General features: G+C 41.1%; 1 protein-coding gene across 1 annotated transcript; it reads right to left on the bottom strand.

The window, feature by feature from the left end:
- Nucleotides 1–6,882: 6,882 nt before the first annotated feature.
- LOC134536977 (V-type proton ATPase 16 kDa proteolipid subunit c-like) lies at nt 6,883–18,490 on the bottom strand. The gene is made up of 3 exons (XM_063377095.1): nt 18,313–18,490; nt 9,378–9,567; nt 6,883–8,388 (listed from the first exon to the last, which is right to left on the bottom strand). The coding sequence occupies exons 1-3, from the start codon at nt 18,386–18,388 to the stop codon at nt 8,184–8,186; spliced, it is 471 nt and encodes a 156-aa protein (XP_063233165.1). The 5' UTR covers nt 18,389–18,490; the 3' UTR covers nt 6,883–8,183.
- Between the last annotated feature and the right edge of the window lie 1,102 nt (nt 18,491–19,592).

The raw sequence follows: 19,592 nt of genomic DNA, 5'->3' as shown, positions 1-19,592 counted from the left end.
TTTCAATGTAACATTTTCATTGCTCTTTGCTAACCCGTTCCTCCTAGCATTGCTGCAGAGTCCGTGACGCAATGTATTATTTTTGACTGCATCTTTGTGTTGGGTAAGCCATTTTCCTTCACATCATCCTTGAAACACTCCCATTCGTTTCCTACTTTTCCTATCATCGTCCTATCCTTAACAGAATAACACAGATTGGAAGAAGTTAAATAGCAAACATGTATAAAAGTTATAGTTAAAATAATCTGTGCGTTAAAGTAATAAACATTTGAATTAATGAGTGCAAATAAAATAATATTATCAATTAAATTGTAGATTTCATTTCACTCCTTCTTTGTATCCATACAAAATAGTGATAATTCAATAAAAATGATTCAATTTTATTCATAAAAGTATGCAATCATTTCATCAATGTTTTGTTATGACGTTTTCACGTTAAACTATCGTCCGTAAACCGACTTTACAGACAACCATTTTTTTTTACAGTATTTTTAATGTAGCTATACTTACCTAATATAACCAACCATCTACAATGTTTTAAAGTATTTATAATGTAGCTAACATATCCTAATTGACCGCAAAATTTAATGCCACACCGGTTTATACAATGAGATAGAACGGAAAAAAGAAATGAGCATGAACTTCGGGTAACTTCGGGTGTGGCTCTCTCGTCTGTGAAATGAAGGCTTCCCCTCTGCTATCCGCCCGGCGACCACGAGACCAGCAGCCAACCTACCGGCTCGAAAAGTTCCATCATTCCGTCCGTCAAAAGACGCGCAGCAAACTCAAAAACGTTCGACGGACGGGGTTCAATTATACCGATTGCTGGTTGCTTTTTGGTCCAGTCAGCTGTTACCAGAATACATGTCTGTGGATTTTGGAGTTCGCTTCTCCCCCCCCTCCCCCCCCCCCCCCCGGTTAAACAAAACGACTTACGCAAACTGGAGGGGAAAATGGTGGGATGCATTTCCCTCCCTCCCCCCCCCTTCTAAATCCTAAAAAAAATTCTCATCATCACCAACAAAAGGATATAATTTTGAAAGCAAAATAGCTGACAAAGTTGTTTGATTTCCCCCCCCCCCCCCACCCCCCTATTTTATGAGTATTCAAGTTCTGCATACGCTACAGGTTAAACTTTATCGAATAATAATATTGCGACTATTAAAACTCACGTCCGAACAATTCAATAATGACTCTGAGTATCGCAGAGGATTTGCTGATTCAGAACGTACGGGAACACGACATAAATAGCATGTTCCAAAATATACTGAGAGAGAGAACGTATTTTTTTTTTGCTGTAGTGATCTTGAAAAAAAAAATGGTTTGACGGATGAATGAAGTCACGTTTGTAAATCGCTTGTGGCTTCGACGGACGAAAAGTGCGACGGACGGACGTGACATGCTATTTATTTTAATCGCAGCTTTAAGTACTTCCTGTCCATCTTCCTGCCAGCCACGAGAAGCACTTTAAACCGTAAGTCATATAGGTAGATGTTTTCAACTTAAGTACAGGCTGAAAAAAAAAACATCTTTGTAACAACTGCTTACCTTGACCACTTCGTCGCTACCCTACTGCTTGAATCTGTGTGTGAATCTGCGAGTGACTGGTTTTAATGTAGTAACACCTATTTTTTTAAAATACTATTTGCTGTATGTTTAATCACTTTCCTTTTTACGTATGTCTATGCTTAATTTTTAATTACTTTAAATTAGTTATGGTTGAATCTTTTGTAATTGTTAATATTTGAACATTAAGTTAAAATTTTGATTTGTTCTCTTGATATTCAGTCAACATCTGCTTATATCATGCTTAATTTTTAATATTCCACTATTTGATATAATTGATTGCAGAAAAGTGGTTGAGTGTAAGAAAAGGCGTACCGCCTTAACTTCGCCACCAATAAAGACGATAAATGAAATAAATAAATAAATAAATAAATAAATAAATGATGAACCTGCAGATGAAGTTTGTCGGTAGAATTCACGCCCTTATTGGCAGGGGACGGCGTGCATACTGACATACTGGGTGACGCGCAGGGGCGTAGCCAGGGGGGGGGGGGTTTGGGGGTTCAAACACCCCCTCCCCCCTTAGCACCAAATCTTTAATTAATTTCTTAGTCATCACTCAAACAAATTTCATATTAAAATTAATAAAATTTTTACCATTACAATATTTAAATTTAAGAACCCGAAAACTGCTAAAATAGCACTAGTTTACGCCTTAAAATCCAAATATTCCCGGGGGAGGACCACCTTTAATACGGGGGGGGGGGGGGGGGGATGGGCGGCATGCTTCTTAACACCCCCCATACACAAATCCTGGCTACGCCACTGGTGACGCGACTACCAACAATGCCCTCCGGGAGTCGAACACGCGACCTCGCGCCGTGTCGAGTTGTCCGGTCGCGTCTCGTCAGCGGCACACAAGCTCCCCACACGGGAAGCCTTCTTTTCACAGACGAGAGAGCCAAAACCCGAAGTTCTCCGAAGTACATGTGTTTTTTTTCCCGTATCTTTAATGTAGCTATCCTAACCAAATCAACCGTCCACGATGTTTTAAAGTATTTATAATGTAGCTAACCTAACCTAATTGACCATTAGTATCCTTTTTATCAACACCGCCGTATTTATTTACAATGAACAAAAAAAAACCGAAGATGCACGACCGGGCGTTTGGCTCTCTCGTCTGTGAAAAGAAAGGATTCCCCATCCCACACACGTTCTGGAGTCCGCTCGCCGGCTACAACTGGAGCCGCTCCCGACCGCTTCCTGCACTTTTATCCTCCGCGCATGAGACGCAGCTGTTTTTCCCCCCCAAGCGAACGTCGTGACGTCATCGTCCGAGGAGTTATAATAGCGGGTCTCAGTCATAGACTGCGGTGTGCTTTTCAATTGCATTAACTCGCTTTCCAATGCACGCTGACCGTGTTTCTGTTGCCAGGTATAAACCATAGAGCACAAAAACAAAACAAAAAAAAAACTTCTTTTAGACAAAACTTTGTGATGTAATGAAAATGTTTTCAGACGTATCTGAAATATTGCATTTTCTAAAGTACAATTTCAAAATGTGAATTTTAAATACGTTTTTCCTGTTATATTTCATCAAGAGAATCAGCTGATGATAGTAGTATGTAAATGTCGGTTCGGTGCCAGGCTTCAGGCTGTGGATGGAGATTGTCAGTCTGCCATATTGGATTGTGATGCCACGGCGGCCATCTTGGTGTCAAATTCCCTCAAAAATTACTCAAAATTCTTAGAAATTCCCCAACATCGAGGGAAAGAATTCCCGTTTTGAGGGAAAATTTCTCAATTTTTTCTCAAAAAATTTGGAGGCCACAATTCCTCGGAGAGAGGCAATATTCCATATTTCAACAATTATATAGTCAATGTAATATATTCTTTTGTTCATGCAACTTTTAGAGCTTTCGTTTTTTTTTTGTGGAAGTAGTGAACTCCACAAACCCAAAAAACTCACAAAATTATAAAACTCAAGTTTTCGTAAATTTAAGAAGATCTAATCGCAATATGTAACAGGTAATTTTTTGGATTTACACTAAATCTTTTAAAAAACAAAGCAACAGTATTAGCCTATCTATACACATAGCACATCATATGCAATATTTTCTAACAATTACATGTATATCAGGAAAATATATATGATACTACTCGCCCATCAGGTTACTGCCTCTATATTAAATGTCTTTAAGGCTTGTGTTGTGGGTACCCAAATTTGTTTCCCACTAACATCCTTTTCTCTCAAAAGAAACGCTTCACTGATGACTAGGGACCGGAAAAATTCGCGGGTTCAATGACCTCTAGGATGAACTTTATAGTTCTACGTACACTCGGTCAAATGTCACCCTCTCATTGGCTGCTGTCTTGTGGAGGTGTCCCAACGTAGCGGCCTGTGATTCGATACAGCTTCGGTTGAGTGTTTCTCACTGGCCCAGAGTCGTCCAGGTGAGTTGTGAGCCAATAGCAGAGGCAGCACCGAGGTATAACTATTTGAATTTCAGGCTGTCGTGAAATGAATCCGCGAATAATTCCGGTCTCTACTGATGACTAGAGACCCGGAAAATTTGCGGGTTCAATGACCTCCAGGATAGACTCCAATATCCTCTACACACTGTTCATTGGCTGCTGACTTGTGAGTCGTCACGACTGGGTGGCCTGTGATTCGACACTTCTATGAGTGAGGGTCTCTAATTGGCCCTCAGTCCTCCAGATTAACAGTGAACCAATGACAGAAGCAGCACTAAGGTATAATTATTTGAATTTTAGCAGAACACGAAATGAACCCGCGAATTTTCCGATTGTCTACTGATGACCTGTGGAAACGCCTACGGGAACAAAGATTTTACCATCGAAACTTTATGATGGAACGTTTGGTGGTAAAAGCGAGTTTGATAATCAGGTTACATAAACATCAGAACAGAGAGATTAGGTGCTACATGAGTGATAACGTGCCGAACTGATTAGGAGTGCAGATACCGCTGAAATATATCACCTGCGCAGAGCGGAGCAGTCACGAGGTGTTTAACCACCACGTACGTACAGAGATAAAGAATGGAAAGAAAGTTTCCCCTCGTTACAAAGGGGGCGTTATCTGAGGTGCAAAAGTCGCGAGCAGGGTTGCCAACTGCAGTCAGTGCTTCCGCCGAAATGCGGTGACCTTGGACTCACGCGGCATTCTCAGTTCTTTAACCACCCAATCATCACTCTTACGCGACATATGATTTAAAAAAAAACAACAAAAAAAAAAACACATTTTTTTTACGTTCTAAAGCGAATTAGTGAGCTCTGACCGTGATACTACTAAAACGTCTTAAATTAAAAAAAAAGTTTGGAGCATTTCTAACGGTTTTACAATGAAATCAAAATGATTTGCAGTAATTTTACTAACAGTTTAAAATGTAGTTTAGCTGTCTAATATTCTAGCTCGCATTTTTTTTTAAACATTAAATTTCTATAAAAAAAATGCTCTGTAACAAATTAATTTACAAACTAATTTGTTTTCGGGAAAAAATTTTTTCTGTAAACACGTTCTGTACAACCATGAGAGAGGAAACATTTATTTGTTATAATTAATTCTCAAACTATTCGCGAGGACGGCGCATCAAGAGTCATGACTCGTCACAGCCGAGGAGTCAGTGATGACTCTGGCCCTTCCATCAACAATCTTCAGTACGCTCGCGGCATGGGGCATGAGGCATGAGGTATGAGGCATGTAGAGACACGGAAATTTCGCGCATTCATTTCGTCGCAAGTTAGAATGCAAACCTTCACACTCTCGCAGTGTGTTCATGATTGGACCGCAGTTGCTTGGACACGCCCCTCTACGACCGTGAGCCAACGAAGCCCAGCTAGGAGAGAAGTAAGCGAATCGGGTAGCGCCAATTAACGAGGATAAACATGCCCTCGCTAAGAAATCAACCAATGGGAAAGCGAACATGGGTTGAGCACACCTATTACCTTACATTCTACTCTGAAGCCAGACAAATCTGCGAAATTTCCGGATCTCTAGGCATGAGGCATGAGGTGTGAGGCGTGAGGCGTGAGGCATGAGGTGTGTCAGCTTCCAAGAAGATAGCTTTTACCACTCCCCCCCCCCCCCCTCAGAATGCGTCAAGCTTTAGGTAAGTATCGTGCGTGGCGGATCTGTGAAGCTTGTGATTAGATCCCTGAATGCATAACTACAGTGTTTTTTTATAACATTGTTTACTCTTTGATGCGGGAAGCCTAAGATGTACATCAAGTTCTGTCCCTGCCCGAACACGCCCGAATATTCACCTTCGCCCAACCTCGGGTTTATTTATATAAATTTATATTTCTCTGTTTATTTTAATGTAGTTATACTAACCTAACTAACCGTCCATAGTGTTTTAAAGTGTTTTAATGTAGCTAACCTAACCGACCACTTTTAATATTTGAATTAATTTTACCTGCGCAAAAATAAAACCAATCCCGAGGTTGGCCGAAGGTAAATATTCGGGCGTGTTCGGGCAGGGACAGAACTTGATGTACATCTTAGGCTTCTCCTTTGATGCAGCCACGCTTCGCTACTGCTCATTACACACGCCCCTCCTCATGAGTACGCCACTGCCACGCCTCGAATGGAAAAATAATAACTCTAATTGTCATGGAGACTCAGAAAGCGACAACAATGCAAAAGCTCGTTGTCACACAAATAAAGCTTCAACAATGCAATAGCAAAATCCGTTCAGCTCCAGATCTATTCCACAGGAACCGTGCATTTTTTCCTGAATAAAAAAGTATTCTATGTCACTTTCCGGCCCATAAACTAACTCAATGCAAAAAAAAATGTCGATCTGTTGCCCCGTTGCTGCGCAAAAGGACAAACAAACACCCTTTCGCATTTATAATATTAGTTGCAAATAGGATTCAAACAATTCCTTCTACGACTCAACAAAGCATAAGCGATTTCTATTGCCTCGCCACAATACCATCTTGCAAGTGCATTACTAAGACAAGTGACAGGAAGATAGGTTCCAATGAATTAGATTATTTTGGCTCGGGTGTTGATTTTGATTTACTCAAAGAAGCTTCTTGCAAAATGCACCGTTGCCAAGAAGCTACAGGCTATGCTAATAAACGTGGGAAGTATCAGTTAGTTTCTTGTTGACCAATTCTGGATTAATGTTCACAAACATTCTATAGTCAAAAATTATATTTCACTATTATTTGCGTGCGTCTTTATTTTCAGACGAAAATATAGGAGAATTTTGGATGGCAAGGGATGCTGTGTTTCAAATTTCCACTTAGGACATCACCTAACCTTTTCGCTTCCACGACATACTTGATTTCTACGTGTCTTAGGCAAGGACTTGGCTACAGGATTATCAATGATTGTTATATAATGCATTTGAAAAATATTCAATCAATTTACTAAAGCAATACATTTCATTTAAGAACATAACATGATCTCTAATAAATAACTACCTACATGGTTTCCTCTACAGAAAGTGTTATTTATGTACAACAATTTAAATGACCAATGGCCTTTGTACAGCAGTTTGTGTTGAAATATATACAGGTAAAAAAAGAAGTGTAACATCAGCATGTTGAGTATCGTATGGTTCAAACAATTTGCACGAGACAAATTATTAGTAGGTACCTGATGATGATACGATATAAATGGTAACTCATATGATAATTGTTTAAGGATGTTCACGATTGTCGCAAAGATTAATCGCGAAACAGAAATACGATAAGGAAAACCATTTCTGTGCTCTTACTAGAATAAAGAAATACTGAGGGGGGTATGTGGACTGAATTTTGTTTTTTTAAGTGATGTAAGACATTTACCATATCAGCCCAAAAAAAACAGTATGGATGAGCTTAAAATAGACTAAGCTATTAATATCTTCATCCTTTACGAACGGCAAATGGAATAGTACTTTGGAAACATAGAAAAAAAAATCACCTTATGTAAAACGCACACATCAGCACATCGTTCACACTCATAGTGCCAATCTGGCTTAACTAACGTCTCTTGAAAACTTAATCTCTACACAAACAGCTTCAAGGAGCTGCAAACTCCTTCAACCGCCCAGCAGAGGGCATTAGTCAGTAGACGAAGGAGGCCATGGAACATTTAGTTTACGTGGAGTGGCAACAGATTTAATTTCTAGGTAGGGGCTTAGAGAATGTTCAACAATAAAGCACTTATTACTAACGCTCCATTCGGAAAAACAATTCTTCAAGATGACAATTTCTTGTGGGCAAAATTTGCCTAACCATGCCACTGCCCATACAATGCACACTATTACATAAAACATCACAGCAACAATACAATGATACATTTATGTTACATTAAATTTACAACAACGGTAGGATTCCTGTGATGTTAATGTAGGATAATTATACTTTAATTTGTTTGGAAACGTTTCTACGACATTGCAGAAATGTTGTAAAATAAGATGAGAAACGAACATACCACCTATAGTCGTTAAATTATAGAGCAACATTATAGAGACATTTTCACAACATTGCTGGGTTATTCGTAAAGTATTATTTTTTTTAAGACATTGCTGCAATAAAGAGAATTGGTGAAAAATGTAGGATCTGGGAGGTAAGGAGTCAGATGGTCAGGCACGCCCACGTAGAGACGTCGTGGTGAGGAGCTGTTGCCTCTCCCGACCCAGCGGCCTCCGGGCGAGAATCTACTTGGTGTAGAGGTAGATGGCGACGATGAGGCCGTACAGCCCCAGCACCTCAGCGAAGATGAGGATGAGGATCATGCCGACGAAGAGGCGGGGCTGCTGGGCGGTGCCGCGTACCCCGGCGTCGCCCACGATGCCGATGGCGAAGCCCGCCGCCAGGCCGCTGAAGCCGACGGACAGCCCGGAGCCCAGGTGCAGGAAGCCCCTGGAGGCAGAGGACGAGTCCTGGGGACAAGGCTCGGGGGAAGCGACGGGTGAGACCGCAACCCCATGGCGAGGAGACACTCGGCATGGCATCCCAAAAACTTGGCATTGTGACACGGGGGGTCTACATCCCACTCCCGAGGAGCTCGCACTCGGCACGGAATCCCAAAAAACGTGGCATTGTGACACGGGGGTCTATGAATATTTCCTGGCGTGGACACAGAGCAAGCAAAGCCCAACGTTATTGGGATTCAATCAAATTCCAAGCTTATTTGAAATATTTTGTTACTGGACTCTCACTTGTCTCTCGACAACTCTAACACTCAGCTCACCACAGTGAACAAGACTCGAGGTCTTCTTGGCTTCCAGGGCGTGTCAGAAATAACGGTCGTCCAATCACACCAGAATAAGAAACACGTGGTTGTTTGAAGGGCAGCCTAATGGTGAAACATACCGCGAAATGTCAGGGCTTCCATCTCAATCATGTAGCAAGATTACAGGGGTAATATGCTGGATTTGTATCCCAGATGGCCCAGGTTAGGACAACAATCTGGCCAACCTGATTTTTGCATTCTTTGAATGATTCTTGCAATGGGGGAAAACTTAGTAAAAGCATTATTTCCGACTGTACGCCAATGCTAGAGAAAACGTAAACACGAAGAACAAACAAAGAAGAGAACACAAATACACAGAAAAATAAGCCAAAATCAGCCTATGTCATATTTGTCATTGGCTGATTTTGTTGTGTTTTCTGTGTGTTTATGTATTCATCTTTCTTTGTCAGTTCTTCAGGTTGTCTATGATGTACAGTATTGGCGTATGTCCAAAATAGTGTGTTAGATCAACCCAATTGCTGTTTTCCACGGTTTCTCGAAATCACTCCAGGCAAATACTGGGATGGTTCCTTACTTCTCTTTCACTTAAACTGTGATGTTGAGTATGCGTCTTTGAAGATCTCGTTAAGTCCTTGTCGACGGTGGGGGCACTCACTTGTAGAGCTTGTAGTCGGGCGGCGGGTTGATGCCGCTGGCGATCAGCACGGCCACCACCAGGCCGTAGATGGCGATGATGCCCGCCATCACCACGGGGATGATGGACTTCATGATGAGCTCCGGCCTCATGACAGCCATGGCCGAGATGCCCACGCCGGACTTGGCCGTGCCGTAGGCCGCCCCCAGCGCTGCCGCAAGCCCACAAGCACACCTTCACTCCACCTCATCACACACCATGCCATCTTGTGTGACATCATGCCTGATGGTTCCTCCTCCTGTGTGTTTCCACCAAGACTATTGCCACATTAGCATTCTGAAGGTTGCCCATCCACACTACGAGTAGTTTGTCTAATAAACAGAAGAAATCAGTTTTTTTTAGTGACAAACAATATTTTGTAGTGAACGAAAAAAAGTTATATTTGTAACGAATGAAGACCTATGGTTTTTAACAAAAATAACTTAGATTAATATGTTTCAAAGTTTTGTTAATGTAGTAACTTTTTAATGAAACAAACTTTAGCATAAATTAATTGGTTTGTTTTGAACATAAATGTTACTGATATATAAGTTGTTAAGAATGAAGCTGCCTGCGTTAGCAATGCAGCAGCAAGGTAACACTACTCGGAGAGGAAATATCGGCTATAAGGCACATGATGTTGAGCAGAAACCAAATTTTGGCTCCAACAGTGAACTACTTTTTTTTCAGTACAACTGTCAAAACCGCATGGTATAGAGTGCACAGTTGATACACTTCGTCCGACTGAGTTTTTGAGCGACAAGTGTTTAGTAACATGGCTTGAATATAATGTACAAAACTACAGACAAAAAGTTTAGTTAAATATTTGAACCCTGTACGAAAAATTAATGACCCATCCAAGGCTATTAGACTAAACCAAAGTTTCACATAGTAGTAGTGTTTTAATTTTGTTTAGAAAAGCGTGGATGTGTGGGCTTGCCAAATGCAAAAAAGAATGAACCGTAAGTGTTCCTAATCACATTGTCTGGACAGTTAGGTTGGAAACTCTGCAGCCGATATTGAGGACAAAGGTAAGCCTTCTTCGTCTCTGTGGTCCATCAGCACATGTCTTCAATGTGGGACATCTCATCCTGCAGCCTCAACACGCAGACTCTGATGGGCGCCGTTAAGCGACTACTGTTTGCTAGAGCGAACTGTGTTTTGAGAAGCCAGCCACAACGAGGCAATGAAGTGCGAATCTCGTCCAAACACGCCTTGATTTATAGCCTGCATTTAGGAGAATCCACAGCCGGCCGATTCTTTGATGCCTCGCTACTTAATTTCAAGTTAGTGACTCTGTCTGCGACAGCCTACGAAATATATTTCGATATTTATTTGGTTCATAGAGACGAGGACTGTCGTTACGCCACAGAAAAGAATGAGGAGGAAACAGGGTAGCCAAGCGAAAACATATTTCGGGCGATAGGTTTTAACGATCGGCGTGTGACCGTCGCCGACAGGGAAAGGAGAAGTGTCGTCTCCTTGCTGATGCATTCCTGAAGTTGAGTGACCACCAGCCAGCTACTACCGAGCGATGTGGCAAGACTTGTCCTTTCATTAGGGAGGATCAGGACGCGACTCCATGTCCTTCTATCCTGATCCTTCCTCACTATCAACGGTTTCCCGAAATCAATTCAGGCAAATGCTAAAAGTTGTTCCTTAATGTAGACCATTATCAATGCCTTCTCCAATTTCCCTTTCTTGCAGCAAAGTAAGCAGAAATTAATTTCGGTGGAGGGAGGGGATATATCCCTTACCTCCCTATGCATTCACCCCTGCTTTCTTATCTTGTGTATGTCCAGCTATGATGCAATCACAATCTTTGCCGACAAGATATCCATCAGGATTTCTGCTATTGATAAATTTTTACAGCTAGAATCATGCCATACTGTCGGGATGCCCCAAAAACCACTGTGAAATTTGGCCATCCAGCACTGAAAAACTTGAGGGAGGAATCCAATTACCAGTTTTTAAACTGTTAGTTCCGGAAGTGCTCGGGTAGGCATGATCTGAGTGTAACCCATTTTAATGCTTGTTGCCGAATGTTACCCGCATCAACTGGTGCCGAATGTTACCTTACATTACGAGCCACCTTGGACAAACACAACAGGTGTGTGTTATCATAATCTCTCACGGTCTTTTCTCATTTGCTTAGCGGGCAGGTGTAGTATTGCTTGAGGACAGGCACTCTGCTGACGAGTAAATAACCTGTAGCGAGCCATGACTATATTTAATGTTCAATGTTCATGTCTTTGGATTCACAGTTTGCAAATTTTTTATTGTGCAATTAAAGTGTATGCAGAGCTGCTATAGTCTTCTGTAGACACCTATAACTCTGAATGGCCCTAGATGCTGAAAGGAATTTAGTCGGGAGTTGTTGTTGTTCGGAGTTGTTGGTTTTCTGTATTTACTGTTCTTGTTGCAAATATCTCGTCATCGTCAGCCTATTGTGCTCGTCTGAACTGTAATTTTTTCTTTCTAAATTCCTTTCAAGTAATTATCTGTGTTGTTGTCTATTCCTAAGGATATTCTCTATAACTTGCTGTATAACCAGCAATGAGTTATAGCCAATATATGAGTATCACACGGACAGGAACTTTGATCGATTTATTATAACTACATTCGTGACTCATTAATTTATTAGCGCTGATTCGAAGCCACTGTCCATTTAGAGACCTCAACACCTAAAGACTTTAATACTTTAACTGTGAGAGCTTTCGATTGTTATCTCCTTTACTTTCTTGGAAGATATTTATGACAGTGCAAAATTCTTATCGCTAGAGGCAGGGAAAATACGAGGGTTTGACTTGGTGACAGGACTAATGCCAAACCTCTCAAAATTGCACTACTCTTGCCACTGTGTTCCAGCCTGTAGGGAGTTTATTGGAGAAATACTGGCAGGCTTTCTCACGAGCTAATAATAGACCAAATTTAAGAGTCCCGTTGCTACTTCCCGTGGTAGCAGTAACCGAATTTCAGTGCAAACAGCAAAGGAATATTCAGGATTGGGAGGCATATGGGTAAATCTGCCCTCACCCCTCCTTCCGAAGTGGAAAAATTGTTTTCTTCCTCTTTTTTTACTGAGTATTAAGACATTGCTAAGAAATACTATTTGGTGGGTTATCCATGCTCAGCAGTCACCATTAGTGGATTTTCCCAAATAAGTAGCGAGAAGCTTTAGTTTAAAAAATTGGTTGCTAAACCTCACAAACTATTATTCAAACGCATATTTGTTGATAAATAATGTTATTCCTTTGGTTGCTGTTGGTTATTGATAAATGGCAACACGGTCTCTTCTCTCCAGCGACAACAACTATAGACTAAATTCCTTTCGGCATCTAGGGCCATTTAGAGTTATAGGTGTCCAGGGAAGACAATAGCAGCGCTGCATACTCTTTCATTTCACAATTAAAATTTGCAAACTGTGATTCCAAAGACATGAAAATTGAACAGTGACTATATTCATGGCTCACACCACTGCAGACTATTTATTCGTCAGCAGAGTGCCTTTCCCTTCAGCAATACTTCACCTGCCTGCTAAGAAAATGAAAAGACAGTGAGGGATTAAGGTAACACACACCTGTTGTGTTTGCCCAAGGTGGCTCGTAATGTAGGGTAACATTCGGCACCAGTTGATGCGGGTAACATTCGGCAACAAGCATTTAATTGGTTACACTCAGATCATGCCTACCCGAGCACTTCCGGTACTAACAGTTAGAAAACTGTAATTGGATTCCTCCCTCAAGTTTATCAGTGCTGGATGGCCAAAATTCACAGTGGTTCTCGGGGTATCCCGACAGCAGGGGTGCCCACAAGGGGGGGTAACGACGCAGACTGCGTCATTAAAATTTCAGGGGGGGGTGGTGGTTAAAAGACGAGACAAATGTATATATTATTTACATAATTATAGCTTCTAATGTGAAAATACGTTTCTGGTGCTTTGATAATTGAAAGTTATCTTGTAAATCAAATTGGCAACCCCGCACTTTCCTCAACAAAAGCAGTTTGGAATCTGTCGTTTCAGGATGGAAATATTACCTGATATGACCACAATTATTATTAGAAAATCAGTTTTAATTAATGAAAATTGTGATAAAATATAATACTAAAAAAGTATAATATTATAAAATAATTGAGTAAATCATTGAGAAAATGGCATAAAAAATTTCGGGGGGGGGGGGGGGTAGGGGGCGCATTATTAGGTTAGGGGGGGGGGGGGGTGAGTCATAGTGTTTAGGGGGGGTGGGCACCTCTGCCGACAGTGTGGCATTTTTATAGCTGTACAAATTACGAATAGCAGAAATCCTGATGGATATCCTGGCGACGAAGATTGTGAATGCATCATAGCTGGACATTCACAAAAACAAGAAAGCAGGGGCCGTTACAAATAAGGCACGAGTACGTATCAATGAATGCGTGTGTGAATAGTTTCTTATTGTAAAGTTAAAGTAAAAAAAAAATGGCTATTTGTTACAAACGTATAAACGTGTTAGTAAAAAATATAATAGATTACTATAATATACTCTTGTGCAAACATAATTCCAAGGAAACACAACACATCAAATTTGTAATGTGTTAAAGAGATTCGGGAACAGGCGCGCCATAAGCTGGGAACTGCAAGGCCTGTTCTACAATGGCACGGAAACGGAAACGCGTATGCTGCTTCCACGAGACATACGGAAACGTAACAAAAAGGCAACCAACGAGACTGCATTTCAAGTTTACAAAATATTATTTGAATTTAAAATATATATTATATATTATACTGCGAAATTATAGCATGGGCATAATTTACGTAAATAATAAAAATAAACGACCAAGTAATATTAGAAAACTTTTTAAAACAATATTTAACGTATTTAAAACATAAACATAAACATACATGGCTAACACAGCAGTCACGTACTCGGCTTCTATGGGTCGCACCAGGGCCAGATTTAGAGGTCTGGAGGCCTCGGGGCAACAAAGGAGCGGAGGCCCCCTGGCCCCAAATTATTTTACAAATAAAATGAACAATTTTTTTCAGTCGAGTTTTCCAATAAATAATTTATTGTGAAATCAAGTAGATTATCTTAGTATTAAAAAAAAAAACATACATAAATATAATCGGAGACAAGAATTATATGAAATTAAATTTTAGTGTTAATGAATATTTCTGTTGATATTTAACAATAATATAATCATGTATGTACAAAGTACTGTAGGTAAAGGTAAAACAGCGAAAAAAGAATAGCAAAGGATTTGTGGGGGCCCTCCGTTTGTGGAGGCCCCGGGGCTTCGCCCCTGGTTGCCCTCCCCTGAATCCGGCCCTGGGTCGCACGGTGCAACGTGAGCGGGAGAGCTAACGGGTCTAAGATGGCGGAGAACCAGACGATCGACGGCAGAGAGTGGCTGGCGGCCGGACTGCTGGCCAATTGACGCGACGAGAGGTTAACCACATCGGGAGCCGCCAGGGAAGAGGCAGAAGCGACTCGCGTATGCACACGACGGAGCAGGGCAAGCCTGGTGCCAAGCGAACAAGTTCTCGTGTCCCTTGACTATACTCTTCAAAGGTATCACATTGTTGTGCCTAACACGCCAGCCTCTTGATTTACTGAAATCTGTAAACCATGTAGTGAGGTTGACTACTGAAATCTGTAGTCTACACTTACCTGAAGAGATCCAAGAAGATCGAAACATGGATGCATCCATGTGTGTTAGGCACAACAATGTGATACCTTTAATCATACCGCCAGAGAATTACATCTTTATACTCTTCAAATTAGCTTTCTTTTAAAATAAAATAAAAGGGGGGAGGGGTTTGTCTTTAAAGTCGGTTTACGGACGATAATTTTACGTGATAACGTCACAAGAAAACATTGATGAAAAAATTGCATACTTTTTTAATTTTCAAATATTATTTACAATTTTTTGCAAATTTAATTTAAATAACACAAGCCGAACGCTTAGGCCGATCGTGCCTCTCTATCGCTTGTTCCGCCCTCTCGATTGCACGCTCGGCTCAGGCGGAACGTGACAATGAGTCATGATTTTTCGTGCGCGTGCAGCCGGCTTTCATCGATTTTTAAGACGTTATCACGTCAATAAATGCTTATTTGAATATGAGCCACTACAAAGTTATGTTTCTGAAATTTAGGCTATATTTACAGTAAAAGTAAACTTGTTTTTTTTACAATAAAAAAAATGCTGCAAAAACTCTCTTAATAACGGAGTTGGTGCCTTTGCTATAAAGAAAAATTCGTGTTACCAGCCAAACTATTGTAACTTCAAAGCTGTGGCGTATGCGGGGGAGGGGGATATATGAGCTTAGATCTCGGGTGGAAAGGGGGGATCAGAGGGGGGTTGGAGCCCCCCTTGGAATTAAGAAGTTTCTCACTGAGGGGGTCCGCTTGCACTTGCAAAATCGTAACTGTGAACGGGAATGAATACAGAAATTGCGCCCCCCTCCCCCTTGTTAATCTTACAGATTTTTGTCCCTGGGGGGGAAGGGGGGGGGGTTATGATTCCTTCTCTTCCCCCTTCCGAAATCCTAAGAAATTCCTAAAAAATAATCTTTCCCACCAACAAAAGGAAAATATCTGAAAGCAAACATCAGGCAAAGAGGTTCTAACCCCTCCACCCTCCCGAAATGAAATTATGCTTCAAAGCAATATTAACGTCCAAAAAATTAAAATTATTAATTAAAATGTTCTTTGCCAATAAGGGTTTCTCACTGTGACTAACTCGAGAGTAAGTTGTCTTGTGAGCACCATTTTGAATTCAATTGTTGTTTAACTTTTTTGACCTCGCAACCAGTCTTGTGATTACCCTGTCCTAAAGCTGGAGCAGAGTGTAGAACAGATCAAGGGACGTAACTGAAGACTTGTTTTTTTTTTTTTTTTTTTAAAATTTAGAAAAGGGCGGATTACAGTGCATTGTTTTAAAATGCGATCTAAGATCGAGACGGACTATAGCTAGAGACCTGTAAAATTCGTGGATTCATTTCGCGATAGGATAGAGTCCAAATACTTTTGACATTATTTTGCTTCAGTGATTGGGCCACAGTTTATCTTAAGGACTCTGGGCCAATGAAAAATCTCTAACAGGAGAATTAGCGAATCACGATCATTCCAGTCAACAGGTGTTACGAGTCGGTAACCAATCAGCAGATGTAATTTTCACGAGTGCATAGAGGATCATGGAGTCTATCCTTTAGGGATTTGAAATCGCGAATTTTACAGGTCTCTTAACTATAGCTTATGTTGCTGACTACAGCCGGCGAGGAAAAAAGTGTACGGAAAAAACCTATGAAAGATCGTTCGTTGTTTTCCTGCGATGATCATCGTCTCTGCTCATGGCTTGTCTGTAAGGAAAGTTTCGCAGACATACTTGACGTGTTGGTCGAAACTGTAGCTGTAGAGCCGTGTTGCTGGCAACGTCCATCCGGGACCGTCGGAGACGCAAGCTGGACGTCATTTTACTGCAGGTTACAGTTCCGACAGACTCGTCGAGTATTCACAGCAAAGTATTCAACCGATACCCCCTCCCCCAGGAGGAGGTGCAGATGGGAGGTTGTTACGTTTTTGACGTGACAACGTCCAATAAATCGATGAACGCCGGCTGCACGCACGAAAAAGTGTCCCGTAAACGCACATTGTCCCGTTACTCTGTGTCCCGTTACGCTCATTGTACGCTTGCGCCGCATCTATCTCTCTTCCACTCGATTGGAACAACCATCGATTTGACTTTTTCGAGGCACACTAAACTTGAAACACTCCCATTCGTTTCCTACTTTTCCTATCATCGTCCTATCCTTAACAGAATAACACAGATTGGAAGTTAACACTTTGTTTTGTAGTGGTATTTCTATAATGCCACTTTGAAAAAAAAGGTTACTATTCGCCATGTTTCAGTGGTATTGCCGAAATACCTCGTGCGAGTAAGCCTTGTGCCGTTATCTGGCGATCCAAAAACAAGAACAAGCTACATTGGCTGCTTTAATTTTTTTCCTTCCACCACGTCTGCTAAAAGTTACACAATAGATTCTAATTTATTTTTAATATATTTCTGTGTGCCTCAAAGGGTTAAATAGCAAACTTGTAGGTATAAAAGATATAGTTAAAATAATCTCTTTGTTAAAGTAATACACATATTTGAATTAATGAGTACAAATAAAAGTAAATTTATCAATTAAATTGTAGATTTCATTTCACTTCTTTGTATCCATACATTATAGTGATAATTCAATAAAAAACATTCAATTTGATTCATAAAAGTATGCAATCATTTCATCAATATTTGTTATGACGTTGACACGTTAAACTATCGTCCGTAAACCGACTTTACAGACAACCAATTTTTTTTGGAACGATTCTTGCAACGGGTAAAGTTTGATTCGAGCCGTTTCTGATCTAGACTTATCGTGCGTCGCTGTATTGTCCGGAGAATCTTTTTTTAAATTGTTGACTTGGAAAACGTCTACCCGCAAGTTACGGTGGTGGTTCGGTAGAACGTTCTCGGGTGACAAAATACCGTCAGATTCGACGAGCCTAACAATGCGTCAACAATGGTTGAGCCAACACCGGATAGACCGTTGAAGAGGCTGATATTTAAATTACGTATTAAAACGATATCCTACTTTTCATGATTTTGGCCCGACGTTTTCAAGTTTTTTTATACTGCGCAGTTTTTCTTCTTCTTTTTTTTTTGTATTTCTCGTCCTTGTGACTTGGTCAGCCTGGACGCATTCCGAACGGGATTCTCAGAGTCGTGTAATCATGTAAGGGGGGTGTGTCCTCCGGGTACCGGCACTGGCGGGTGTCCCAGGGGACTGAGAGGACTGTCAGGGGGGCAGGAGGTGACACCCAGGCACGGAGGGTACCCGCTGGTACTCACAGAGAACGCCGGGCCGTAAGGGTCGGAATGGTCCGGTACTCACAGCTGAAGACGATGGCCGACGCGGCGCCCATGACGCCGAAGAAGGCCGAGTACACAGGCGCGGTGTCGTCCGTCATGGTGTGGCCGCGAGGAGACGAGAGATGGACCGCGCGCTGCTTGGTGACTGCCCGTCGAGGCCTCGCCCGGGCTCCAACAATGGCCACTCCCTTATCGCCCGGATCAGCCACTCGGCGGCCGAATGGCCCGCAGATAACGGCCAATACCTCGCGATTGCCTGTCACCGAGTCGATCGCCTGTCACTCATACTCGTGCTGTTCTCCTGTGCCGTACTCTTACACAAGATTCACTTTGGAAACCAGTCGCCAAGAAATACACCCGATGTGGTGACACACTCTGCCACAAAACAGAAAAATAACTTCTTTTACGTTATAAAATAACATAACAATGTCTTCAAAACCAAAATTACGACAAAATAAAAAACCTCTTTTTGTGGATGAGATCAAGCCTGAAATTTGCAGTTTTATTATTTTAGAAGAGGAAAATGGCCGAAACTGATATTTTACCATTGCATTTCAGGTGTGATGATTCCGAAACTCGCACATTTGTTTCCTGACTTAACTTACAGTTCAAGTGTCGTATGTTTAAAAGGGGTCTGGGTTAGGGAGGGACCTAAGTGCGTCTCGGGTCGAAGCCTTTACGACTCTATTCTGGCGATTAGCCATGCATCGTGTGCTTTGTTTGCGGATTAGCCAGCCATGGCACCAACTATTGTCGCTATTATCAACTCCCCTGTGTGGGCCCAGGTGTCGGCATATACATAAAACCATGTCCTTTATTATTGCGTAATAAAATGTAAGTCGTCGCTTAATTTCTAGTACAGGTATGGGATTAAACAAACAAATCATAGAAATTTACATCATTTCAAAAATTACACGAAATTATTTAATATTGTCTCGAATTGAAAAAATAAAGTGGTGGTTAAAGTAAAAAATAGAAACCAAACTTTTAGTACACCAGAGCGGGTGCCAACGCAAGATTCGTAAACATGTGCGCCTAGTAAGTTAACTTTTAACTTAATGAATGAAATTAAATTGGGTTTTTGTATTAAACATGTTTTAAATAAAAAATAATATAAATATTCAAGTCACATGAGCGCTGTTGGTCTATGCACATTTTACAATGAGTAAAATTTTTTCCCCTTCATTATACTAGTATAAGACCAAATTTGTACATCTAATAATTACACAAAATAGTTTTTAATAGGTTCTCATCGAAGTTCATTAGGTAGAGCTAATCATAGCTATAGTAGCAAACCTTCAA

The sequence above is a fragment of the Bacillus rossius genome, chromosome 11 (genome assembly GCF_032445375.1).
Source record: "Bacillus rossius redtenbacheri isolate Brsri chromosome 11, Brsri_v3, whole genome shotgun sequence".
Classification (NCBI taxonomy): Eukaryota; Metazoa; Arthropoda; class Insecta; order Phasmatodea; family Bacillidae; genus Bacillus; species Bacillus rossius.
The sequence above is the reverse complement of the archived record's forward strand: the minus strand, read 5'-3'. Positions and strand labels throughout refer to the sequence as shown.